This window comes from Thunnus maccoyii, chromosome 5, assembly GCF_910596095.1.
Source record: "Thunnus maccoyii chromosome 5, fThuMac1.1, whole genome shotgun sequence".
In the NCBI taxonomy this organism is placed as follows: domain Eukaryota; kingdom Metazoa; phylum Chordata; class Actinopteri; order Scombriformes; family Scombridae; genus Thunnus; species Thunnus maccoyii.
The window spans coordinates 30582883-30610201 of NC_056537.1; the positions used below are offsets into that span (position 1 = coordinate 30582883).

Here is a 27319-nt window from a genome sequence, read left to right on the forward strand (position 1 = left end):
TTACAAAATGTGTGTGGCATATCAGTACTTCGTACTCTACAGACATACTCCTCAATCAATCTGAAAGCAACTGATGATGTTGTATGAGCATGGTTAGCATGCTAACAATTAGCACCAAACACAAAGTACAGCTGAGGCTGATGGGAATTTCATTAGTTTTGCAGGTATTTGGTTATAACCCAAAGAATTGGTGACATTAATGGTGCTACATGAAATGTCAGAGGATCACCAAAGTTATTACAATTTATCATGTGGAGGATGTGAATGTGTGCATCAAATTCTATGACAATCCATCCAATAGTTGTGAAAACATTTCACTCAAAACCAAAGGTGCCAACTTCATGGTGGTGCAAGGTGAAAAGTCAGTGGATTGCCAAAGTCTAGGATTTGTCCTCTGGGCACCATTGATATCTGTATCACGTTTCATGGTAATCCATCCAATAGTTGTTCAGATATATTAGCCTGTACCAAAGTGGACCAACTGACCAACATTGCCATCCCTAGAGTCATGCCTAATAAAAAGCATTCATCATCTCTGTAGATTTAGTATACTAACTGTTACGAAGAAAAATTTTAGGACTTAAACTTGACTTGTTTTCTTGCAAAAATGTATTTGTCCCACCTACTCATTGACATCTGTCAGGCCTGCAACACCAAGCAGTGAAAGAGCCTCTTATCCATTATCTCCATTCCCCATCCTGGTGGGTGGCTCGTTCATATTCAAAGAAAATTTGTGAGATCAGTTTGCTTTTCCTTAGTGTTCCTTTAAATAATAAATAGAGGAGTTATGCATGCAAATCAACAAATTACTTCATGCTTCATTCCATGTCTTACCTTTTTGGCTGGACCGCAGCGGGCCAGCCCTATAAATGTGAAAGTCTATCCCTGCCTGACTGACTGACGACTGACTAGGTGATGAAATTATGCCGCCACTTCCTGTGTGTGTTTGAAATGAAAAGCCCTCTAGCCACAATTTTGCACAATAACCATACACAGTCCAGCCATATACTAAGTTTTGACCTAGTCTTGTTGTAGAAAGGCTGGCTTTCACCTATGGGGTACAATCTGTTACTTCATGACTGAACTGCAGGAAATTGATTTGTGTGGCTTTTTCGGGCAGTGAGGAGGCAGACAGGAAACAAGGGGAAAGAGGGATAGGTATGACATGCAACAAAGGTCCCTGGCTGGAATCAAACCTGGGACATCATTGTTATGTGACACGCACAGTTACCATTCAGCTACCAGGGCACTGCTTGTGTAGCTTTTTCATTTTCATCCGTGAAATTAAAGAAACTCAATTTCACAAGTGAAATAAAGTGACATTGGTGCATTTTTTTCATGAAGTCAAATAAAATGTTTTTGCACCAGCACACAATCCTGTGCATGAAATATACGAGTTGATGTGCTACTTCTATTGGACATTACTCAACTATTTAGAATTACCCTCACTGTTGAGTAATTCTGTTTTCTTCATGTTTACTTCTCCTTCCAGGCCAAACAAGCTATAGAGTGATGAGTCATGGACAAAAACAATCTTTCTTTGTGTACACATCAAGAGACAGAGATGGAGAAAGCTTTTAAAGAACAGGGAAGACGTGAGGGGGACAGCAAGGCGGTGTGTAAAAAGAAAAAAAAGGGGAACAGTATGTTGTTGTAACTCTTCTAATAGCAGGGAACACTAATGGAGAGGCCTCTGTTATTACTCTCTATTAATTGACCCTCTCACACCCTTTCCTCAGTCTTGTTTCAGTCTTGTTTGAAAGGAGCAATCCAGGTATTAAACACTTCCTCACCTGATCTACTTCACACCACTCTGCTCCATGTCAAATATAACCAACATTTAGAGCTTTTGTGGATTTAACATTTTCTTCACAGCCCAAAGCATAATCAGTCTGGTTTCACCCAATTACAAAGACACCCAGTCCCAATCAGATCTTTTATGTTTGTGTAAAAACAACCTTGTCCAGATGGCACTCTCCAGTTCTCTTCCGTCTGACTTTTTACTGCTTATACCTTTCCAACTCCTCCTCAACACCAACTTCCTCTAATTCTAATCTCTTGCTTTGTCTCTGCCTCTCAGATTCTGGCTCTTATACATCTCTCTTTTAAGTAAAGGTCAGACTTTTTGGCTGAGTATCTTACACATCCTCATCTCAGATGTTCCTTTACTCTGTTTTATCCTCCATGCCTGAAACTTTCCCATTGCTGTTCCCCACATTTTCTTCTCCCTCACTTATTGACATCACCAGATTTGACAGTGAGCCAGGCAACCCACCCACCCACTTAGACACACACAGACAGACACACACAGTTTCTCTTGGTGCTGTGAGAATATATATGCAGGATAATGAAAAAGAAATACATTATCCAAAAATATTTTTAGGATATTTAGGTGCCAGGATCAGACATCCATTGCATCATTTTCATAATATAAACAAACAAACAAAATAATTACATACTAAACAAGTAAAATAGTAAAGACATTTTATTCTGAGCAGATTTGGCTTGTAAAATGAATGAGCAAGCATAACCTGGACAGACAGCACAAATTTTCACTGGCACTTTGCTCATTTTTGTACAAATTAAAACTAGAATGATATAAAAGATGACACATCATAAAAAAAATCTTCACAAATAGGCGTTAAGTATATAAAATGTTCACTCTACACCCTTAAAGTAAGTATTCTTAAGTATGATTTACAATATCAGGTGCCCAACATTTAAATGATGACTAATAATTTAAATTATCATTAATAATGAGACTCTCACATTCAAAATGACTGAGCAAGTCTGCAAACTGCAGTGAAAAACTCAGCTCACAGAGATGGTGGCCCATTAGCTAAAGTGTAAATACCTGCCTAGGTTGCCAAAAAGAACTCCATCTCGCAAACTTCATTCCAATCACGTCATCAGACTAAGATGTTTTTGGTCGACTCCGGGACTTAAAAAGAACCGCTGTGTTTGCAGCAGTCATGAAGCAGAAATATAGCTTCTGATTTTGTTGTTTGGCTATTAGCTGCACAAAGTGTAGAGGCTGTTGGACCTTTTTAAAAAAAAGGCTCCTTGTGTGAGGTAGGATTACTTTTCTTTATTTTGGCATATATTACTGCAATAACCTGGTTTGTTTGTTGACATGTTACCTTCCCTTTTCAGGGTGTTCTTGCTCTCACTGTTAGCCTTGGGGCAGCATGCAAAGGGTAAGCTTTAATGCTGCACAAACTGCAGTTCCACTTAACAACTCAGCAACTATACTGACCATTAAAGTGTCTTCTCCTTCTAGCAATTGAATACAGAAGTCAAGGCTCTAGCAGCATTAAACCTCATTTTGAGCTGGCCAGGGATTTCCCAAGAAGCCACAAATCTGCTTTAGCTTCTTCCAGGTTCTGGATAGTTATGGACCCAGTTACACTGAAATTGGGTCATCTGAGAGCCTGAAAACCCTTTGCTTCACCTAGTGCTGGAGGTTATGGTGGTTCATATAGTAGGCAAGTAAATGGTTATAGTCCGGAGGGAAGTCTTTCTAGTTACAGGTCTGGCCTACTGATGGCTCAAAAACCCAAACAGACCCCAAAGCAGCCATATTATCAAATTAACCCAAATACAAATGGTGTCTCCCAGACCAAAGCTGGCATGTGGGATTTTGCTTTACCACTGACTGGAAACAGGTTTGAGTCTGGAATTGTTTCAAGTTATGGAATTGAGATGCATTCTGCCAAACCCTAGTAGCCCAGCCATGGTATGACCCAAAGCAAAGCTGGCATGTGGGATTTTGACTCAAACTCCCAAATGAATGTCAATCTCAGAAGTTCTAGACTAATTCCAAGGGCACCAGTGTATCACCCACGTTGGCAGCAGCAGGTGCCTGTGTACAACAGACTTCATCAACCTTGGGAAGGGTCTTAAACTAGCTGCAAGCAGGTAGCTAAAACTTATATTGACTTGTTCTGTTTGTCTTCATGTGCAGGTAAACTGTAAGATTCTTTCTGGAGTTTAAGGGTAAAAAAATTGGTCATATAGGAATACCATTTTCAAACTTTGTATTGATTTGCAGTGATCCTTCCCTCTAAGGGGACAAGTGGATCCAAACCATGCCGGCAAAATGCCCCCAAAGCATAACAGAGCCACCAGATCCCCTCATTGTAGGGATCAAGCATTCAGACCTGTACCAGTTTTTCCTTTAATTTGTTACCCTTCTGTGTGTATATATATAATTACTCCTGAAGCAGATTAATTATGTTACATGTTACATTTGTTATTATTAATATTACTAATAAGCTTTACAGACTTAATATAATGAATAATTCAAAAGACAAGACAGATTTAGTCAGACTTGCAAACTTAATAGTGAGTGGGCGGTCAAATAAACTGACATATTAAGGACATTTTTAAAAAAAATCATGATTGGTTTTAGAACTTGATAATCACCTCCAGCAGTGCTGCCTTCATGCTACTGTTGGACATATCACAATTATTATGATATGCAGAATTGCTATTTAGTCATTAAAAAGTTATGGTAATAGGAATTCATAAGTACAAGAATGATAAAACCTTTTAAACAATAAATAAAAATATGTTTGATTAATATATTATTTTGTCATTATGATACTGCACCTGTACTATAATTTTTAATCACATTTTCATAAATACATAGCACAGTCAAATCACCAGGTAGGGTTAAGTGTATCTCTCTGAAGGGTTCAGTGTATTTTCCGAGCAGCACCTGAAGGCAGCAACAGCCCTCCGCCAGGCCCACCCCTCCTCCCCCCCTCCCTCCACCCGGCTCACCTGCTCAGTAAGCGGCCAGGCCCACAGTGCAGAGCACCATGCCCGGGGAGTAGTAGTGGGCTGACCGACAGCTCGCGAGGGTGTTTGTATGTAGCCTGTGTGTACGTCAGTCAGTGTGTCCCGCCGGTTGAAGCATGGAGGAGTTGGCCAGAGAAAGCATCAGCCTGTTGGCTTCAGCCTCAGCCAAGCCCCCGCTGGACGTGGCCGGGCCTCGGCTCGGCTCCATGGGGGCCATTTTCATCATGCTGAAATCCGCCCTGGGCGCCGGGCTCCTCAACTTCCCCTGGGCCTTCGAGAGAGCCGGGGGCATCCGCAGCGCAGTCACCGTGGAGCTGGTGGGGATTTTTATTTTTAAATACAAAAATAAGATTAAAGGAGGATGTTAGTATTCTTAGAAGATTTTTTTTGCATGGTTTTGGCAAACATCTTAAAAGTTGATGCTACCAAGCAACTTTTTTAAAGGTTATATTTGTCAAAAATGGAGGTAACTTTTTATATGTATTTTTATTGAAAGTTTGTGTAGGGGAGCTGCATCTTATCTGTTGAGGGCTGCAGCTCCCCTGAGATCAATTAAGGAGATTGTGATCTGTTCCACCTGACAGAGGATGCCACGGTAGACTTGACCTCAGCACCTTTTAGATTCACTTTATCCTTATCAGTCTGACTTTTTTCTTCAGTTGCTCACATCTTTTCTCCAGTTCATCACTCACACCACTGCAATACTGAAATGTTTTTGTATTTTCTTATTTAACAATAAACAGTTTCTCTTCATATTGCCTAATCCAGAAATCCTAGTGCATAACCTTTCCACCTTGTTAGTCATTGTTTAAACTCTGAATTGACTTTAATGTGTCATCCCCGCTTGAGTGATGCTTAAAAAAATTCCCAGACTCCCCTTTTTTTTTTTCTTTTTTTTTTAACCAGATTCTACTGGTGAACCTACACTCCAGTTAGGGAACCAGAGTTTGTATTATATACTGAGTGGGATGGACGATGTAAATGCATTCCTATTTTACTTATTGGATAGGGTAATATAAATCATGTCTTTATTCTTCCGTTGTCACTGTCCGGTGTGGCTGTCGTCCTTTCTAACTTCCACTTTGTCTTTTTGGATAAATCACCTACCAGTATGAGACAGAGATGATCCATTAGATGTGTTTCCCTTAAGTATTCAGGGACGTATGTTTTGCTTTTCTGCTGCTCCTTGCTTGTCATTTGTCTTCCTACAGACTTTGGACATAGTAAGGTTTGAATTTGTTTTAATGTACATTGTTTGTCCTTTGTGTTGTGTCACCTTAATGTCAGGTAGGACAGTTGGTTTTCTCCCTGCTTGTAGGCTGCTTGATTTGACACCTGCATTGTCCTTCATTTCTAAAGCTGCATGTGAAATTAAAACAAATTATCTTTTTCTGAAACAAAAAGTTTTGTCCACCAAAAGGTCCAAGACGTAATGCAGTGCCAATTTTGAGATTTTATTTAAGAAAGTTTATTCAGTATGATTTAAAAATCTGTTGTTTTTTTTTGTTTCGTATTTAATTTAATATTTTTGAGTTTGAGACTGCTGATTGGACAAAATAAACAATTTAAATCACTTGGGCTTTGAGAAGTTGCAATGGGCAAATTGAATTACTTTATGGTTTGAAAGACTAAATGCTTGTAAAAAAAAAAAAAAAAAAAATCAGTAAATCAACAAGTAATAAAAACACTAATTAAATAATTGAGGATACAGAATCATAAGACACACACACACACACCAGCCTTATCCGAAAAGTCGTCCTCTGTACATCTTGGGTGATTTAAAAAAGAAAATCTGGGATAATGCTTTGCACTGTCCAATACATAAAGATTAGTGCTTTTTTTTTTTTTTTTTTTTTTTTTTTTAAAAAACCTTTTATACTCAATATCAGCATTAAAAATCGGTGCTGGGACATCTGTGCTGTTGCCACTAAATATTTAGCTTGTCGTACATCGTTGAAACCCTTGTGAACAGCTCTGACATGATGTCCTCCTATAATTTCTGTAAAATTGTCTGGAAAATGTAATTGGTGCTAAATGAAACTTGAACTTGTTTTTTACTTTACTTCTCAATAAGGCCAGGTCTCCCCATGATACCGCAATGGTCCTAAATACCTTACTGGACACATGACAGCAACTTTAGAGCTTAACTGGATCATAGACTTTTGTAGTTTGTGTTCAGTCTTGCTCTTCTATACTCTTCTAAATTCACTACCAGGTGTTTTTCCCTCATATCTTCTATAGGCCTCATTTGCATAATCACTGCCAGTTGTATATATACATGGTAATGACTGATTCCAGACTTTGACCTTATAGCTGTCCTGTAGTGATCTATAACCCTGATGGCTGCCTCCACTACAACATTTTTCCCTTCTTTGTTTAGGTTGTGTAGATAGTTTTCTTGTTGTTGTAACACTTGATCTTCCACACCTTCCATTAGAGTTCAGTAACCTGCTCTGTATCAGCATGTTAACCCAGAAGACACTGACATTAATCCGGATACATAGCAGGGATAGAGAGGTGACCTTCTGGACTGTGAAGGTAATCGCTTGGCACATGTCTTACATAAAAGTTTAAAAGGTTTGAAAAGTTTTGACTGAAAAGTTAAGGTCAATCACACATAGCCGTCCTCATCTCTCTGATGTTTACAGTGTACGGCAGCCGTTGGAAATAAAAGTTAAATGCTGGGACATACTGACTCAAACAAGGTTGAATAATATGGATTTAGAAATCTGTTCAATCTGTTCAATTCATTGTTATTGTCTCCTATCCATGCCAGGCCACTTCCTTACAGCGGCCAGCCATGATTGTACAAATGACATCAAGTATATTCCCTTGTAAAATGTATCTCCAGAAGGATGCCTTTGAAGTGGTTGTTATACTTGTCATTTGTTTTCCTGTCATTCTTCACTATCATCCAGTTCATTCACTACACACTTTTCATTAAATAGGCTTGTCACATTATTTTATGACATTTAACACACATCGATCCACGCGTTCAGTAATTGTATTAGTGCCACTTAATTAAAAGTGGATGCCAAAAATTTGAATAAGCAACAACAAAAAATGTGACAATGGAAACATTTTTATATATATAAAAAATAAATGTTCTCTACAAGTGAACAAAGTTTTCTTTAAAGCAGCTACCCCATGTGTAGTATTTGAATATTATGTGACTTTGACACCATCCAGTGGTCAGGGTTGGTATTGTTTAATTGTTTTTCCCAAAACTATTGCCAGTATGATTCCTCACTTTTAAGTACCATTACCAAAACCAAGACTAAATTCTCAAATGCTGAATGTTTAAAAACAAGCAGAACAAGTAGAGAGTAGGAATGTTAACAAGCTTAAACAAGCCAGTTTTTAGTACAGGACTGTTTTCTCTTTGATGACAAAGCCATTTGGTCGATTGGTCCATGACTTTGTCCAGATTGAAATATCTCAACTACTACTGGATGAAATGCCTTGAAATTTTGAACATATTCCCCTTCAGGATGAATTTTAAGAACTTTGGTGATCCCCTGGCTTTGTATCTAGTACCATCATCATGTCAAGTGTCCATTACTTTGGTGACCAAATGCCTGTAGTGCTGGTTAAGTGCTAGTTAGCAAATGTTAGCATGCTAACACCTTTAACTACGACGGTGAAGATTAAACCTGCTCAACATTAGCATGTTAGCATTGTCACTGTGAGAAATGTGCATGTCGATGTTAGCATTTAACTGTGCACAGCAGTGCCTCAGTATAGCCTAACAGAGCTGCTAGTGTTGTTCATTTTCTAACTGAGATGAACAGGCTAAAATGTGTCTGTACCAATTGACTCTGGGATTATCTAATTGCTAATCTGAAGCCGAAAGAATTTGAATTTGAAAGATATATAATTACTGCTGCTTTAAGATGCTATAATTACTACATAAATGTTCTTCATAGTGCTTTAAAGAAATGAGTCTGTTGGTAGTTTAGTCTTGACAAGGGCCCGTTTTAGGTAAATCATTATTTCATTTGGCTTGCGAGATGTTCAGATGCTTTTCAAGAACAGATGCACTGTGTGTGGAAAAACACACTAAGGGAAAGTGAAACATCTAAGCTATTAGGTCAAAGTTTTAGAGTGTGCACATAGATACCTTTTTTAAAATGTGTCGTCTGTGTCTCAGAGCCAAGTTTCATGCTTTGCTTCTTCCACTCAGGTCTCCCTCGTGTTCCTTGTCAGTGGTCTGATCATCCTGGGCTACTCTTCGTCCATCAGTGGACAGTGCACCTACCAGGCGGTGGTGAAGGAGGTGTGTGGACCGGCCATCGGTCAGCTGTGTGAGATCTGCTTTGTCTTCAACCTCTTCATGATCTCTGTGGCCTTTCTGGTCATAGTGGATGACCAGCTGGAGAAGCGTGAGTTGGAGTCTGTTGAGTGTACAGACCTCAACGCTACATAATGATTTGTGCTTTTTGTCAGATTTTGACTTCATAATTCATGTTCATTTGTAAATAACACATTTCAATTTAAACAGACCTCCTTTTTGGAATGACTTGTGGGTGAATCCATGAACCATTACGCAGTAATTAAAAAATTTTTTTAAAGTCAATAAATCTACCCTTGCTTTCCCTTTCTCAGCTGGTTTGTCACATTGAGTGTTACCTGATATTTCAGACTGTTTGTGTGTTCTTCTTTGCCTGTTGTGTGTCTGTCAGTTTGTGGCTCCCTGTACGAGCTTGTAACTGGTTTGCCGGAGTCGGAGATGCCATACCACTTTTACACAGACCAGCGCTTCGCTCTGGTGCTGCTGTGTGTCCTCCTCATCCTGCCTCTATCCATCCCCAAAGAAATCAGCATTCAAAAATACATCAGGTCAGGATTCCAGTGTCTCATGTGGGCATTCATGTACATGCAATTATACCGTATGTCCATACACACACAGTTTAGCACCAGGATACTCTAGTACAATATGCTTATGTTCATACCATAGACTGTAAAAAACGATGGACATAGCCACCGTGACGTCACCCATTGGCTTGGGACTCCTGTTTTGAAGCCTTGAGTGTGCATTTTGACTGTCGCTATCTTGAATTTTTGGAGCCAGAAGTGACCATATTTGGATGAGAGGGTGGAGCTGACCATAACACTAGCTGCTAGCTTTGGTAGCACAGTGGAGTCTCCTACACTGTTGTTGTAGATATAAGCTCTTACACATGCACCAATCATGATGTACCTTAACACAAACATGCCTGTGAATGGGTTTATGACTGGCTGACATGACCTTACTAAAGGAAATGACCCCAGTGGTCAGTTTCCAGTAATCCACTTGTCCATTGCACTTAAATGTCCCTGTGTTTGGCTGATTTCTCTCTGAACCAGGCATTTTGTCTCTGTCCTCTTCCAGTGTTCTGGGCACTCTGGCAGCAACCTATCTGACCATAGCCATCATCATTAAATACCACACCATGCCTGCTGTTCTGGTTCACATCACCCCTCTCTACAGCAGTGGGTACGTATGTGTGTGTGTGGCAGTGACCAAATGTATCTGGTCCACTGGTCACAATGGCCAGTGAACTAAAAAGCAAGCCACCGCTTGGTATAAGAAAGGTATATAGTTTGCCTCCACATGTCAATGGTGTGGAAATAAAGAAAGGGGGGAAAAAAGAGAATGGAAAAGAAGTGTTTTATGTGTCTTCATCTTTTCTGAAAAGTAAAGTTTTGTCTTCTAGGCTGCCTTTCTGTGACTGTAAATATACTTAATCACCAGAGCCGTGTCATGAGGTTGCTTCCAGGAATTATAGCTGTCATGAGTCTTATCCATGAATCTGCTTTGAATCCAGGCCACCAGTACAGACAAATTAGATCAAAATGATTCTGCTCTTGACTTCAGTGCCGCTTCCAGCTCCTTCCTCCCCTTGAACCTCTGTCACAGTTAAGACGCTCTGTCTACCTCACTGACTTACCTTAGTTGCTTTCATCAGCTGTGCACCTGTGATTGACAGATGAACTCTATGGTGCAGTGTCTCTAAATGCCACGGCATTATGAATGGTGCCTTAATAGCTATTTTCTCCTTCTTTTCTCTTCTTCTCATGGCATTTATGAACTCCAGAAAATGACTCTTGTGTCTCCTCCTGTCTGTGTGCAGGATCAGCTCCTGGGCCTCCATGTTCAGCGTCATCCCGACCATCTGCTTTGGTTTCCAAGTAAGTGCAACTGTTTGAAATGTATTCATGTGAGCCAGTTAGGGACTTCGTTAACATGTGTTTGCAACATCATGCTGTGGTAAGGCTGGAGGCCTCTGAATGTGCAGCTGTGTGTGGGAGGGTTTATGTATGTATGCATGCTTAAAGAGGGGAAAACTGTTCACTTCGAGTTGCAAAATTGCAAATGTGAGTACATTAAAAAAAGTGATTGTACTTCAAAACTTGTTGGATAAAGTCTTCATAAGCATTTGGCCTTAAGGGGTTGGCTTACCCAAATTACATTTACATTACATTACATTTTCTCAGTCACCTCAGGTATTACCTAGCTCCATGCCAGTGCAATGGAAGTAAATGGAATTTTGCTTGTGGTATCCACCATCTTTAATCATGGCGCTAGCCATGGCCACATTCTTTTAGCAGTGTGTACGGACCGCCTACTCAACTGACATCCTCTGCATAAGAATGTCCTCATTCACATGCCAATGGTGTCTCATTAAAATGCGAAACAACCATAGACTGTAAAAAATAATGGATGTAGCCACCATGACGTCACCCATTGGTTTGCGGACTCCCATTTTGAAGCTTTGGGTATGCATTTTGACTGTTGCCATCTTGGATTTTTGGAGCCAGAAGTTACCATGTTTGGACGAGAGGGTGGAGCTGACCCTAACGCTAGCAGCTAGCTGCTAGCTTGGTTAGCACGGTGCATTTACAGTCTATGGTTAACTGTAATAATGCTAATGCACGCTAGAGAAAAACAGGCTTAAAGCCATTAAAACAAAATGTACTTACTGGAAAAAAATTGAACATCCGACTCCTTAGAGGGTCTTTTAGTACAACCAAATGCCGAATAAGACTTTTTTAGGAAACCAAAATGTTACAAATAACTTTCATGAACTGAAAACGCACTGAAATAGTGACAGCTATGCCTATACTCTGTGAATCTGGGGTTAGGTGGTTAGGTTACCTAACCAATGTTGTCACTGTGGTAGCACCTGTCACTTAAAGAGTCCACGCCCTTAATTATGCATAACTTTAAGCCTTAATAAAATTTAAGAGGGTTGAGTTAAATAAAAATTCACCCCCCCTCAAGTTGTCATGAACGGGGAAATTGCCAGGTGTGAATTGATGTACTTAGAGCTGTCCACTTGTGATTGGGTCACCCAAGACGTGTGTTAATGCCAGATGTAAACAGGGCCAAAGACTGAAAGCAGAGGGAAACGGCTAGCCTGACTCTGTCCATTGGTAACAAAATCCCCTAACCACCACCTCTAAAGTTCACAAATGAACATGTTTAATTTCATTTGGTTAATCCTTATAAAAACGTGTTGTTTTTACACTTTTGTTTTTGTGTAGATTATTCAAGTGAGTTATAAAGTGTTAATTAGTGAGCTTTATAGTTGCTGGTAGTCTGTCATTCTTTACCTTGGGACAGAGCCAGGCTAGACAGGCTAGCTGTTCCCCCCTTTTTGAACAAATTTGAACCACTCTGCATAATCCACACCACACTGTGAACTGTTTCCACTAGAGCTACTTTTTTCTGAAGGAGAATGATCTTTTGACGCTGAGGTCTGTGAATTATCCAAAGTAACTGGGACCCTGTTTCTGGAGGCAAATCTTGAGACACAGATATCTGAAATCCTGGGCAAATATAACAAAAACTACTGTGCGTCTGTGTATCACTAAAGGAAAAGAGTTTTTTTTAATCTTATTGTATGTCCACCTTATTGGCCTTGTTCAGAATTTAAACATATTTCTATGCTGTGAACAATGGAAGACATAGAGGTGATGCAGATTTGGTTTTCTCAATAGTCTGCAGAGTCTCATGAGTGTGTTAAGTGCAGTGTAAAGGTCAGCTAGCTGGTGCAGCTTGGGGCCGCTGTGCTCCACGAGAGCTTGGGTGAGCTTTTCATATTTAATGGCTGGGTAGAGTATGGGAAATGGGAATAAGATCATTCTGTCAATCTAAAGCAGGACAGACTGATGTGTAACTTACCAAGTTGCCAAGGTAACCCCTGAAGGATGCTGGCAGGATCTAATAAAAGAAGGGGAAAGTACAAAAGGATTGATGCATGTCCTCTCACACAAAGACACACAGAGACACACTCCCTCAGGGTGAGTGATTGCAGTGCAAAGGGCTGAAAGGAGAGCTGATGAGATCCTGAGACGAGTGGACGAGGGGGAAGGCAGGAAAGGGGAAACGAGATTTAAAACCGGGGCGATGGCAGCTGGGATCAAGTGGGGACAAGAGTCTGTATCCTGACCTCTGTGATGGTTTAACTCGCCCCAATTGTGCTGTTCCAAGCCCATAGCCTTCATTTAATTCCCCATCTCATCTCAGTTCATCACACCGGCTGAAAGATCAGAGATAATAAGACCATTGGATCCTCATCTTGCACTGTGAGCACCAAACAGATGAGAAAAATCCAATATGGCAGTAAGAGAAGCACACAATCTGTCTGACCAACAACTAGTCCCTGGTTCGATGTCCGGCTTTATCGGTCAGTGGATCTGTATCGTGTCTCAACCTGGAGTTCATTCCAATCAAACACTACAATAATTTATACAACCTTCAACTGGAGAGGAGGAACTAGTACAGGAAATGAGCAGCTGTAATTTAAAGTCTTAATTTTCTTCACTGATAGCACATTGTTGTGTTTTTTTCCCTGTTGAAATCCCTCCAGTTTACTCTATTCTGTGTGTGTGTTCCAGTGCCACGAGGCATCCATTGCCATCTACAGCAGCATGGAAAACCAGCGGCTCTCTCACTGGGTCTTCATCTCTGTGGTCTCCATGATCTTCTGTCTCATCATCTACTCCCTCACAGGTCAGATACATTTCTATTCCCTCCTCTGCTCCCATGATTGTAACACACCCTCATCTCTTTGCACACATCTCCAGTACAAAATCAACACTGGAGGAAACCTCAGGGGCCTGTATCATGTAGCGAGATTAGTGGGTTAGCCAGCTATCTTTGAGTCAGCTTTTCTGGTATCTCGGGGATGGCTCATCTTTAACTGTGGTAACCTATGCTGCACAGCCCGGATCAAAACGCATTATTTCTACAGGAACCTGAAGAAGTGACAAGTGGTAGAGAGCGATAATGACGTCAGAAATGGTAGGAGTTTTTCAAACAACCGTGCTTTCACTCTGGGTTTAAACCCAGACCTCTAAGAAAGAAGGATTATAGTTTACCACACTAACAGCCTAATGAATGTTGATTATAGCTGCATACTGAGCTGCATCTCTTTTAAACCTGAGAGGATTAATGACAGCGCAGATGGTTTTTCAGTCTTCGTCTTTACTGCAGCTCAGGATTGCATGAGACAACTTTGTGAGTGTTAAATATTTTTAGACTCACTGAGATGATTCTGTCTCATTTTAATGAGAAAAAGAATCCACACTGTTGGTTGTTTGTCAGATAGATCTTGTCAGGCAATTACTGACTATCTGTACTTTTCCTCTCTACTTTGTCAGCAGAAACAGTCTTACTGAAAATAATTTTTATTTTCAATCGTTTATTCATTTAATTTAAAAAAACAACAAAAATGTCGGTCTAGAAAATAAATGCATTATCTAGACTACTTAGCATGCTGAAAATGCTGACAGTATTTTAAAAGTGACATATAGTTCCAACTCTTATTTATGGCCTTGCACAGCCTGCATAGTGAAAGCAGCAAGTTAGTAGAGCAGCAACCTCAGTCCTCTGTGTGTATCTAAAAGTTTTTACACTTGCTTGAGGTGGATTTTGGAAATCTTGGAAAACAGTTTATGTGCAAAATGGGTAATGGAAATGCATTTGTTGATTAAATAATGATGTAGTGAACGTTTAACTCACGTGACTGATCAGCTGTTTCTACTCTCGGCGTCTTCTGACATTCTGAAATGTTGCAGCCAAAGGCTGGCAGTGAAATGTGTGTCCGCTATGACCTCCCAGAACTCGTGCGTGCACTGTCTCTACCTTGCTGTGGCCATAAGAATTATTACATTTCTTTGTCTTTGTCTTCATCTCTGGATAGAATGAAGCATGGCTAACACTAGCTGACATGAAAGAACAATTACTTCTTTTCAAATTCCTGAAGACCTCTCTCCATTTTTCTACCGCCAAGGCAATAAAAGTATTTGTTTTGTTTTTGTTGGCCACCTCTACTTCTTCTCTGTTTACTGGTGGATTGTTTAAGCTTGTACTGCCATGTTCTGATGAAACAATGCGTTGCGTAGCCTAGTTTATTCACTTCAAACCAGCTGATAGAAATGCACACTACACGTTTAAAAAAGGAAAACAAAAAATTAACTGTCAATTTTAGCAAAAACTTAAAGGAATTAATCGTTTTAGCTGGTTAATCCATTCATCCATTGCATGGTGCTTATTCATCTCCATGTCACATTAATTTAATTCATTATATCATTGGGCAGCACTGAAAAAAATGGGATATGATGGTAAATAATTCTAGGACATATCGTTCTCACTGGTTTTCCATTATTTTCATACTCATGAAAGTAAGTCGGTATGATGGTAAAATGGATATTAAAGTACATTCCATGTGGTATTAAAATGTTCTTAAAGTCTTGAATTCAACTTGGTGAACCCTGCAGAAACCCTGCTTACTTTTTATATTTGTACATTACCTCTAGTGTTTCTACAACTTCTCATTCTATTAAAGTTGTGTGATTATATTGTGTGCATTTCACCTCTCTTAATTGCAAGCAAATAGAATTGCTGCCACAATTAACAGAAATTATCTGCAGGCATCACCATTTTATCTTGTATCAATATATTATAAATACTCCATATTATATACTCAGAGTGCTCAGAGGTGGGTTGGAAAAACAAAGACCCAGAAAAGAATAAGAAGTGTGTTTGTGTCAGGGTGGTTTTGTTACAAAGAGGTCAGCTCCAGAGGTATGATGGATCACTTCTCCCCATTACAACTATGTGAACCACATCAAGGTGAAGAGAGGAGCATGCTTTGGAGTTGGAGGTCTCTGGGTTGTAATTCTTGAAAGCATCATTTTTTTATACACAATATTTGATTTTCCTCCAAAGAAAAAATTCCTCCATGCAACTATGTTTGTGCTGAGTTAGCTCACTTGGCCTTAGTTTGTAAATGAAAATGTCAGTTTTTTCATTTGGCTTCAGATATGTCGCTGAAGGTAAGAAACACTATTTTATGTTTCTCTATTGCAGGTGTTTATGGGTACCTGACATTTGGAAAGGACGTGAAGGCTGACATTTTGATGTCGTACACGGGTGATGACATTCTGATGCTCATCGCCAGGCTGCTGTTTGGAATCTCCATCATCACCATCTATCCCATCATCCTGCTGTTGGGCAGGTCAGGGACATTTCTGATTTAGGTGGCTTTAGTATAGGATGCAGATTTATATCATAGCAGTTGAATCTTATAAAGACTCATTAATCTTGTAGACTATTTCCTAGAAAACCCTCAGGACCTGATCTTATTGATCCTTAATTTTGAAATTGACTGATTTTATAGCAGAGCCTTTTGCGTACCTTTTTAAACTTACAGAGGAAGATAAGGAAATTCATAGGACATGGAAAACTGTTTTTGTTCTCCCTTTATTAAAAGGGGGTGACCCAGCTAATTTAAATAACTATAGGCCAATATCTAATTTATCTGTACTGGCTGAAAACTCTTGAAGCTCTTGTGAGTAATCACCTAAAGGAGTTTTTGCCATTTTATCAACATATCAATCAGGCTTTAGAAAAAAACAGCACCATCACAGCTGCACTGAAGGTGGTAAATGACATTTCTGTTGCACTTGACAAGAAGCAACATTGTGCATCACTTTTTATTGATCTGTCCAAAGCTTTCAACACAGTTGACCCTAATGTTTTAAAACTTAAATTTCTTAATTCAGGACTCTTGGAGCAAGCAATCGCCTAGTAATAGGTGCATTAGATATGATGGTCTATGTTCTGATATTGTATCCGTCTACAAGGGTGTACGACAGGGCTCTGTATTAGGTCCACTTCCATTCATATAAATAATCTGGGTCAAAACGTGTCAGATGCTAATCTTCATCATTACGCTGATGACACCGTTGTATACTGCTGTGTCAACTCTTGTACAGAACACTGAACACTTGCAAAATGCTTTTATTGTTGTCCAGAATACCCTATTTCAGTTTAAACTTGTTCTGAATGCAGATAAGGCCAAACTTGCATTGTTTACCAACTCTTAAAATAGGCCACAAAGTATGATGATGACTCCCTCAATTTTAAGCCACATGTACAGTACCTGGTGAAAAAGCTGAGGCTAAAACGGACTTTTTATTTTTGAAATAAGTTGTAAAAAAGCAACTTGTTACTGCCACTTTTTTACCTGTGACTATGGTGATCTTTTATATATGCATACCTCTGCTCAGTGTCTTTATATGGTTGACACAGCTTACCATGCTTCCTTGAGGTTCATTACCAATTGTAAAGCTCTGACTCACCAAAGTGAGTTATACTATTGGGGTAGGATGGCCATTTCTGGCCACCCGCCACCTCTTACACTGGTACACCTTTATATATATATATATATATATATATATATACATATATATAAGGCTTGGTCTGCTCCCATACCACCTGTCATTATTATGCTGAAAAGTGCTGGTCTTTGCGTTCTCAGGACTTCTTTATGCTTTCTGTCCCATATGCCCGCACGGAAAATGGAAAAAGGGCATTTGTGTATTCTGTACCCTCGACATGGAGTACATTGCAGAATGACTTGAAACTCAATTAATTAATCCTGTTAAATGCTTTTAAATCCACAATGAGCGCATTAGAGGCAGATTCCTTAAGATGTCAATGTTTTTAATCTACCTGGTTAAGAAACTGACTCCTATCTTTTGAAATGTGAGTAACTATGTGTTTTTTATTTATGCTGCTGCCTGTCCTGGCCATGCCTCCCTTGAAAAAGAGATTCTTAATCTCAGTGGGACTCTCCTGGATAAAAGGTTAAATAAATAAAATAAATTAAAATTTTATTTAACATTTCAGATTACTTTTTATGATTAAGTTTCCCACATGATGTGAATACATATACTTTTTTTTTTTTTTTTTTTTTAATAAATATGAATAACCTTTTGACCTCTTAAATTCCTTGCCTGGGGTATGACGTTTAATTTACTACAGCCATGTTTTTGTCTGCATAAAGACTGTCCTTGGCCATATTGACCAAACTTAAACACCCCCATTTCTGTGCTACAGATCAGTGATCCAGGACCCTCTGCTGAGCTGGCAGCGGCGGCGCAATGGTGTGGTGACGGTGGAGTTTGAAAGCCGCAGCCGATACATACTGACAGGCCTGTGGATAACGATAACACTTCTCATTGCCGTGTTTGTACCAGACATCAGCAAGGTCATCAGTGTCATTGGAGGCATCAGCGCCTTTTTCATCTTCATCTTCCCAGGTAATGCTCTTTTTAGAGACACACATTCTCTCAAATGTCCGGCACACCTCCTTAAACCCCGGGTCTGTGTTTGAACAGGACTCTGTCTGATGTTTGCCATGCAGTCTGAGCCAGTGTCCTGTAAGACCAGGTGAGAGAAAACTTAATTTAAATGTTAATGTAAGGTAAACATATGTCTGAAAGGTGATAATCCAAAGAAAAACTCAGAGACAAAGAATGAATGTCATTGGTAAAATAAGTTTCTGAGATGGGTGTTTGACAGTATATTCACCCTTAGAGAAACCTTCAACATGTTTCTCTGTTTGTCTCTGTGTTATTCTGAAACTTTTACATAGATCTAAACTAAAAACAGTTTTGCCCTGCTAGTGATGAGCCTGAAGATGCTGATGTCTGCCTGTCAGTTTGACTGTTTTTCTCTCCAAACATTTTTGTTCAGATATCAGATATTTTGACATCATCTTGGCCAGATTTTCATGAAATGTATTTTGAAGATGAGCTTTGATGATTTTTCTGAACTCTGCATTTCTTGTAGTGCCACCTCAGGTCAAAATCTCTACTTTTTTGTCATCAAGTTTTTATTTCTCCTTACTGGAGGGCAAAGAAAAAGAACATTATAAGGATGATCTGAATCACTGTCAATCATCAACCCATATGTACATATATACAGAACACACAGTATGTACAATATTCTTACATTAAAATATTTGTGTAATTATCTGCCCGTATAATGTACATTACTGCAGACAGCAGCTGTCTGAAATTGGCTCCATGTCAAATCATCTACTTGCACACAAGTTGTTGCACATTCATGCTCTCACAGAAATCCTTTTGACCTTATCTCTAGCACTCCCTCAGGACAAACTTTATACATTTTCAGCTAAGGCAATGCTCTTCTTTCCACTTTTGTGATTTAGGAATATAACAAACAATGCAGCCTATAATGCCTGCAAGTAAAGCCTGCATTTCAAACTGATTTGCAAAATGTATGAGAGAAAGAGCAGGGATTTAGACTTTTAGTCTTGTTTTGGCATGCTTTTCTGCAAGTCGTCTTATGTTTGCCATGTCAGCGCTGATCAGGTTTTGACAAATGCAGGAAGAATGATGCATATTTCCACTGGTAAGGCGTCAGCATGCTTCTAATGAGCTGCTTGTTAGATGGTCGAACAGCGTTTGACATTCTCTCCCCCTTCACTTTACCAATGTCGGAGTTGGGGAGGGCTGCATCCAACAGTTTTTGTAACTTTTCAAAAACCAACAATCTGACATGCAGCACCATTTCATGCAGCGACTGGCCAGGTGTGTGGAGGTGACAAAGTAAGGAGGATCTGAGCTTCTTCCTGAAGCTCTTTTTCATTCTTCTAGAAATTACTTCAGTCACTTGTCTTGTTTACAAACAAGTGCAAAGCTATGACCGTCTTTGAAGAAAGATTGTCAAACTATGCACTGTTATGCCCATTCAACTATTGATAATGGTCAATGTGGTTGGAGGACACACTGCAAACTAGTTCGGTTCAAGCATATCCTGGCCTTTAAAGGTGCAGTGTGTAGAGTTTAGTGGCATGTAGTGGAACAGACTTGGCATAAATGGAATATAATATTCATAAGTATGTTTTAATTGGTGTATAATCAACTGATAATAAGAATTGTTGTTTTTGTTATCTCAGAACAAGCTTTATATCTACTGAGGTTAGCGGGTCCTCCTCCACGGAGGCCGCCATGCTGCACCACCATGTTTCTACAGTAGCCCAGAACAGACAAACCAAACACTAGAGAAGGCCTTTCGTGTTGTTTGTGAGTTTTGTTGCCATTGTAGGTTCTCCTACACGCTTGGAAGAGGTGTAGGAGACTTACACATTGGTCTTTTTAAAAGGTTACATAAATTTGGAACTGCTACAAGATCGGTCTGAGTTTATTTGAGAAGATTAGGTTTAGATCGGACAGATCAGAGGGATGCCTGCATTATTTGCTTCATGTTGCATTTCTCTTTGTCACTTGCACCTTTTCTTCTCCAGAGTCGTCCTCACTGTTTGGGGAGTGGTCACCCTGATCTGCGGCGCCTTCATCTTCGGCCAGAGCACCACCATTGCTGTCATGCAGCTCCTTGGAAAGATCTAACCCTTCCACTTTCACTGCTGATCCAGGATGGTGATGACTAGATCTTAATTTGTGCTCCCCATTCCCTCTCCCCTGCTGTTTTTCAGTTTTTTTTTTTTTTGTTTTTTTTTTACTGGAGCTCATGAATCATGCAAACCATTGGATCTGTAAAATGGACAAATGGAGCCCAGAATAATCAAGAGGCCCTTCAAAACTTGCCAGTATCATCTACCACAACAGACCAAACTCAGTAAACTTTCCTCCCTCCTTCAGTGTCCTTCATGTCACTTTCACTTAGGTTAATTGTTCATAGTTGCACCCAGACGATGAGCTCTGTCTTGCCTCCTGCCATGAGAGATCTGGTTGAAATCCTCAGGTATATTTGCAGTTTATTGTATCATAGTTCCTCTGTATAATAATTATATCATAAGTTTCTGCTGTCACATGTATCAGTGGATATTCAGATGTGTGGGTAGGATGAATAACTTTAACCTATATCACAGTAGACCAGGAAGCTTCATGCTCTCCTTATTATAAATGTATTTTTCTTAATTTGCACAGTCTGCACGTCACCACTAGATTATATGATACAGGAGGCCTGAAGGGGAATATTCATAAGACCTATTGCTATCCACTTTAGAGCCATACAAGACTGGGATCACAGTTTGTGTTAGGGGTGGGGAGAGAAGATATTTTCATGTTTCTGTTCATGTATATGTTGATGTGTAAATATTGTCATGTTATATCTATTTTGTATGTTTCAAAGAAGAGTTGCATTCTAATATTTGGTTTAAAAAAAAAAAAAGTAATGCGATCTTTAAGGTAGTCAACAGTGAATATTGTGTTAATGAAATGATAATTGAATAAAATAATTTTTATATGAAACTTTTGTTGAATGTGTATCTGTTTGAGTGTACATTTGGGAAATTAAACTCCACTAGTATGGCTACATTTTGTCCGACAACACTAGGTTTCACAAGTGATTCCCATCATTTGGTGTTTTAAAGGGATACTCCAGTGATTTAGTATTGCACCCTCATGGGGTTGGTGAACTCAAGAGACAGATTTTAAAAAGGTCAAAATAGAAGCAGCACAAATCAAGATATCCTGACTTTTAGTCCCTTGTATGGGGTCAAGCTCCAAAACACTGGATCCTTACCATAATGACATCATCAGGGTAGTTGTTTCAAACATTGGAAAGCTCCCTCCAGAACCACAGCTAATATTATATCTATACAATACATAGTGTGTATACTGTATATTAATCATTATAGTATACTGTTTTAGCATTTAGTATACAAGAAATGTCAAACTGTGACTTTGGAATGTTGCTGCCAGTTAAACACATTTATCTTGACAAAAAAAGTATTAAATGTTGTTTTTCAAGCTCTTCATAGAGATGTCTCATCACTATTCACCATTTGTTTGGATTTTTTGCAGGTGAGAGCAGCTCCTCCATTTCCTTTATCCATTGCATTGTGGGACATTAGTGTACAGCTCACTGAAAAATTGACCATATCATGCATTGTCTGGTTTCAGTATACTTCATTTTGTCACTTTTCCAGGATGAACATAGTACATACTGAAAACCTGCTTAGCACATAGTAATTAGTACATAATCTGAAATTGATGTGTAAAATATGTGCCCCTTTAATGAAAATGATAAACATTTCACATTCTGCTCCATATTGTTTATGGCTTACCTCAGTTTCTCATTAAACCATAAAGTAAACATTTGTGAATTGAGGATTGTCATCCTTCCATCAGGACAGACACTTCACCATAAGATAATTTAAAAGTTCAAATTAATCACAGATCTACCAGAACCTTTAAGCATGGACAAATAAGCACCAGCATGAATATGCAGCAAGATTTAATATCAAAGCCACGAAGCATGGTTTTCAGTTTTATAGTTTTATTGAATTGCATCACTCTACATCATCTAGTATTTCAACAAGATATTCTTTAAAGACCAAATATAATACTTGCATCCCTGCAATAAGTCTCTACACTTAAGAAGAGAAAGCTGTTTTACTGAAACATACATTAAGAATTAATATTTCATTAAACATTGCCATAAAAGTGAATGTTCATTCTTGTATACTTTTTTCTAGTCATATATATTTTATATAATAGATTTTAGGCTCTGTCTCCTTTTATAGGAATACTAGAAAAGAAAGAAGGTAAGAAATGCACAAAACCCATTGAAGAGTAGCATGACCTAATACTACAGCAAAGAAGTTACTGGACATTCAGTTGACATGCACTCAGTTGAAGGATAGAAAAGAACACAGCCATAGAAGGGAAGAGTTATGGCCTTGATGTTGGTCAATTTGGCAAATTCCTGATTGGCTTGGTACCATGTAACACTTCTTGAGGTAAACCTGGTGACACGCTTCCTGTCCGCCAGCTTCCCTACAGCTACAGAAATTGATGTTGCCTACAGGAGGCCTGATCTCCACGTACCACATGTCCTCTGCTGTGTAATCTTTTCGTGTTGCCAGGAAACATTCAATCATTCAAAGGCCTATTTCATGACATTTCAGTGACATAACTCTTTCATTGTATGACGAAGCACAGGTTGCACTGAGGAGTAGGATAGAAAAAGAACAGGTTGCACAGTCTGAGGGACATTCAGGAATGTATCAACAGGAAACAGTATTGGCATTTCTGACAGTTCACTCAATATCTACCTCATATACACAACCCAACCAAGCTGGGCATAATGTACAGGAAAGGAGAGGCCTTGATTAGAACATGTGGGCTGCATTCAGCTGGGCACTCAAGTACTGTAAAACTATGGCTATCAGTATAGTATGTCACTGACATGTAAACATCAATCCATGCAATATGGCTTTATGTTTCTATTTAGAATACATCAGCTCCCTCTTGAATGCAAACAAAATTTCGCACAGTTTGTAGTGGCACAGGAGTGCTAGTTTTATTTTTTAAGAAGTGAATGTTTAAAGGTATCCTGTGGAGTTTTCTTGTAAACAAAGGTTATACCTACATTCAGTGTTTCTCACCAATACGCATTGTGTCTATTGTTGAGGTCTAACAAATGTGCTGAATACAATTCCTTCTGCATAAAACATTTTCACAGCTGATTTTGAAAATATTTTAGATGGTTTTTATATCCATGTTTGCTAGCTAACATTTCTTGGCGCGTTACACGCGTTACCACCGTCAACAGTAGACCAACAGAATAGAGAGCTGAAGTTAAACTGAAACTTAGTGTTCTACTCCAGGAGTAAGAAAACCTCATTGAAAATCACACTGATATTTGTATCAATGCAAATAACAAAAAATCTTAATACTATGTCCTTGGTTCACTCCATATGTCTAGATAAAGATGGCCATTCCTTTTAAAATGATTTAATATTGTTGTTTATTCAAAATTTATATTTTTAGTGACCCATAACAAAACATAATTTCCCAAGAGTGTTTGTGAATATTGTGAACAAAAGTTATGATGTAAGTACCCACACTGCATTGCTGGTAAAATTTCATGGGAGTTGTAATCTTTTGTATACTCACAAATTAATAGTTAAATTTATGAAGGTTTCAACTTCTGATAGCATGTGCCTTAGTGGATCAATTTAGTTTGATGTTGTTGTAATGTTTCATTTTTTCAAAAAGACCAATGAAAGAAATGCTCAATGAGATTGCATTGCGTTATAGAAGCTAGTGGAACAGAGGCTAGCCCAGCTGTGACATCAGGACTTCAGCTCTCTATTGCATGAAACTGGCGGGAAGAATGTGTATGACGCCTTTGTGTTTGGCACGCATAAAATAGGGATCCCATTGTGAATTGCTCCATAGCACCGATAGTGGTTAAAATCTCCAAAGGGTACCTTTAACACAGACACTCACAAATTAGTGGAAACATTTCACACATAAAGCAGCAACGCCTTTGCATGCTAGTTCTATAAGCCTACTGTACTATGAGTTTCTGTTACAGTATATTCAATAACATTCAGCACTTCCACATTCCACACAGTCCTGCCCCACTCAATGCAGCCCGGCGGCCTAAAAGAAGGGAACGGCGCTAGATCAATATTTGTATCAGTGTAGCTGGATCACCACTCACTGCTACCACAGTACTGGCAGATGATAGACTGGCTGTCATTCACAGATGAAAAGAGGAAATAGACTCAACAGTGAGAGGTGGATGGCACCTTTTGAAAGTATAGAGCTATAAAGGAGTGACTCATCAACAAATCTCAAACCAGATAAACTGTAATACTATACATTTCTAAATACTCTCATCATACATAATAACCCTTAATATATTGTATCTAGAAGTCACAATATTCACTCATTTTAAATTGTGCTTTCTGAGTGAGAGTCTGATTGTTTTACATTGGTGGGATCATAGTGGTGTTAGTGGTGGTGAAGTGAGGCGTCTGAGGGATTCAATCCATGTCCCTGAATTTGACCTCTATTCAATTCAGGGTGAATGGGTGAGATTTTCATCTTAAAATAAGGTGCGATCTGGACCAAAGATCAAGAACAATCAGAACAGTGTTGGCCAGAGGTGGGTCAGATCAATCTCAAGAAAATCTATCAAAAGCATGAGAATGGCAATTCAATCACATGGACAGTTTGTAGACAGAATATCACATTGTTTAATTTGTTGGATTGTGGAAGGAAAACCCAGGCCAACATTAAAACTGACCTTGATCTTTTGGGGAACATTCTTTGAACCATACTGTTGATCGTCACTCGGTCACATAAGAATAATATCCTCATCAGGACATCACAAGGATGGTTTTGCCTTAATTTTTGCCAGACCAGACCCATCTGATCAGACCCACCTCGCATTTGGTCCTGATGGCCCAGATTTGCACCAACTGGGATGCAGGTTAGGGAGGATTTTCGTATTGAGTTGTAGATTGTTAGACCCTTCTTGCTTTTTAGTTTACACTGAAAACTGGGGTCAACAATGGAAATATATGCGGGCATCGCAGTTTTTTTCTGTGAGACAGATGCTCAGGTGTCAGCTACAGTATGTAAAATCATAAGTGATGTGGAATCCTGTTTGAAAGTCAAGGTTGTTTTTCCAGTGATATGTTAATAACTGAATATGTCTGGTTTACAGAAATCTAATGCAATCGGTGAAACTGCCTCTGTGTCAATAATACGTTAATGCAACAGAAGACTGGTGTTGCATAATCTGATGCCAAGAGGTCTACACTGAAAGACCGTCAGTGGGCGTTTCCCTGCTTGCTGGGAGTTTACATCACAGCAAAAAAGAAAGTCATCTTTTGAAAACCCTTAAAACCTCCTCTGCCATGTGGTGATGTTTAAGGCTTTATATTCAATGTCATTCAGATGGGTATCTCTGTCTGAAGGTTCTGATGGTAGGTTTTCTGATTCAAACAAAATCTGAGAAGCTGCAGCGCCTATAAAGCTACTGACACTTCCACTGAGGAAAAATTTGCACCGTAGCACTAAAATATGTCAATAATACAAATATAACATATATATAACAACATTTTCATATGTACAATCTCTACTAGACTTACACAGCTAATATAAGCTACCCACCGGCAATTCAAACAAGGAATACACAGTCTGCAAAAATAAAACAAACTTTAGCTGCATGGAGAACAGGGAGGTGCTGTCTTTATGTCTCTACTTAGTCTCCTCTGTTTCAAGGTAGCAGCAGACTCATGTCTAAGTCAGAAATCATCCCTTGACAGCAAAACAATCTATTCTTCTCACCTCTTTAATGACCCTGTTTATGCTCAGAGATTCAGGTCTAAACCTCTGTTTCATGAAATAGCTACATGATGAAATATATAATACTAATGTTTCTCTACATGTCTGTCAATCAAAAACTGGCATCTACAGACAGTACATACCCAAATCTTTGTGAAGACTGACAATAATTGATAATCTATGGGATATTGAACTCTGAACTCCTACTGGCTGGTCTTAGGTGCTAGGTTATGTCACCATCTGACATACTGTACTCTGTTGCTAAGTACAGATGTACTCATGATGTTGGGCTTCACAGAGATTTGGATTTGGGCTTCTGTCATTCATGAAAAACCTGTAACACATGCTGGAGAAGCTGATGCAATGTACCTTCACAGACATTACTCTGACAGCAGCCATTGTGAATGTACATGGGTTGAGGAAACTTGACAAGAACAAGCAAATCGCTTAACAAAACAAATGGATTTGAAGAATAAAGGTTCACCATTATGGTAATATATACCTTGTTGGCTGATAAGATTTTCTGCCCCCCCTAAATTACACTTTTAAAAGTGGCATCATACATTTTGTTCTAACCATAACCCCATATAAAATATGCTTGAAAGAGAACTCTCTCCATCTTTGAGATGGTAAAATTATATACATTATTAAATAAATTTAAAATATGTCAATTACCAGTATCGTATATCTGCCACCCCCCCCCCCCCCTTTTTTTTTTTTTTTTTAACTTCCTAACTTCAAAAAGTGTTTTTTTCCCAAAATACAGGGGTTTGCAAAATAGGGAGGGTCTTAAATTTGAGCTGGTATGGTGTTTGGCTAACTACACAAGAGCTAGCTAACAATGGTGCTGTCTTTAATGTCTGTCGGAAAACTCCTGTTTGCAAGTTGAAAATGATTAAGATTAGGCACCGAGGACGTACATCACGTATGCTGATATTTTATCAAGTTACTGAGCCAGTAGAAGTGCCACATTACTGCTGTTTGCTAGCTGTGTAGCTGCTCCTCTTTTCCATACCACTGTAGAAATCTGAAACTACAGTACACATATTGTATTTTAGTCATTCACATCTAGTGCTGGCAAGGCCTTCGTGGTTTTCATCAT

General features: G+C 39.0%; 1 protein-coding gene across 2 annotated transcripts; it reads left to right on the forward strand.

Annotated features, from left to right (window-relative positions):
- The first annotated feature begins 4780 nt into the window (after positions 1-4780).
- On the forward strand, positions 4781-26019 carry slc38a8a (solute carrier family 38 member 8a). Of its 2 annotated transcripts, none has more exons than XM_042410902.1 (10): positions 4781-5120; positions 8987-9185; positions 9486-9642; positions 10175-10279; positions 10917-10974; positions 13687-13801; positions 16163-16310; positions 18197-18399; positions 18478-18529; positions 21934-26019. In XM_042410902.1, exons 1-10 carry the CDS (start codon positions 4920-4922, stop codon positions 21935-21937), a joined length of 1242 nt encoding a protein of 413 aa, XP_042266836.1. In that variant the 5' UTR covers positions 4781-4919; the 3' UTR covers positions 21938-26019. The 2 variants fall into 2 exon arrangements, with proteins under 2 accessions (XP_042266836.1, XP_042266835.1); XM_042410901.1 differs by lacking the exon at positions 21934-26019 and adding an exon at positions 20412-21378.
- Positions 26020-27319: the final 1300 nt, after the last annotated feature.

Coding starts and splice junctions, on each gene's coding strand:
- slc38a8a (XM_042410901.1), top strand. CDS start 4,920: ATGGAGGAGTTGGCCAGAGAAAGCATCAGCCTGTTGGCTTCAGCCTCA. Junction 5,121..8,986: donor GCGCAGTCACCGTGGAGCTG/GTGGGGATTTTT, acceptor TCTTCCACTCAG/GTCTCCCTCGTGTTCCTTGT. Junction 9,643..10,174: donor AGCATTCAAAAATACATCAG/GTCAGGATTCCA, acceptor GTCCTCTTCCAG/TGTTCTGGGCACTCTGGCAG.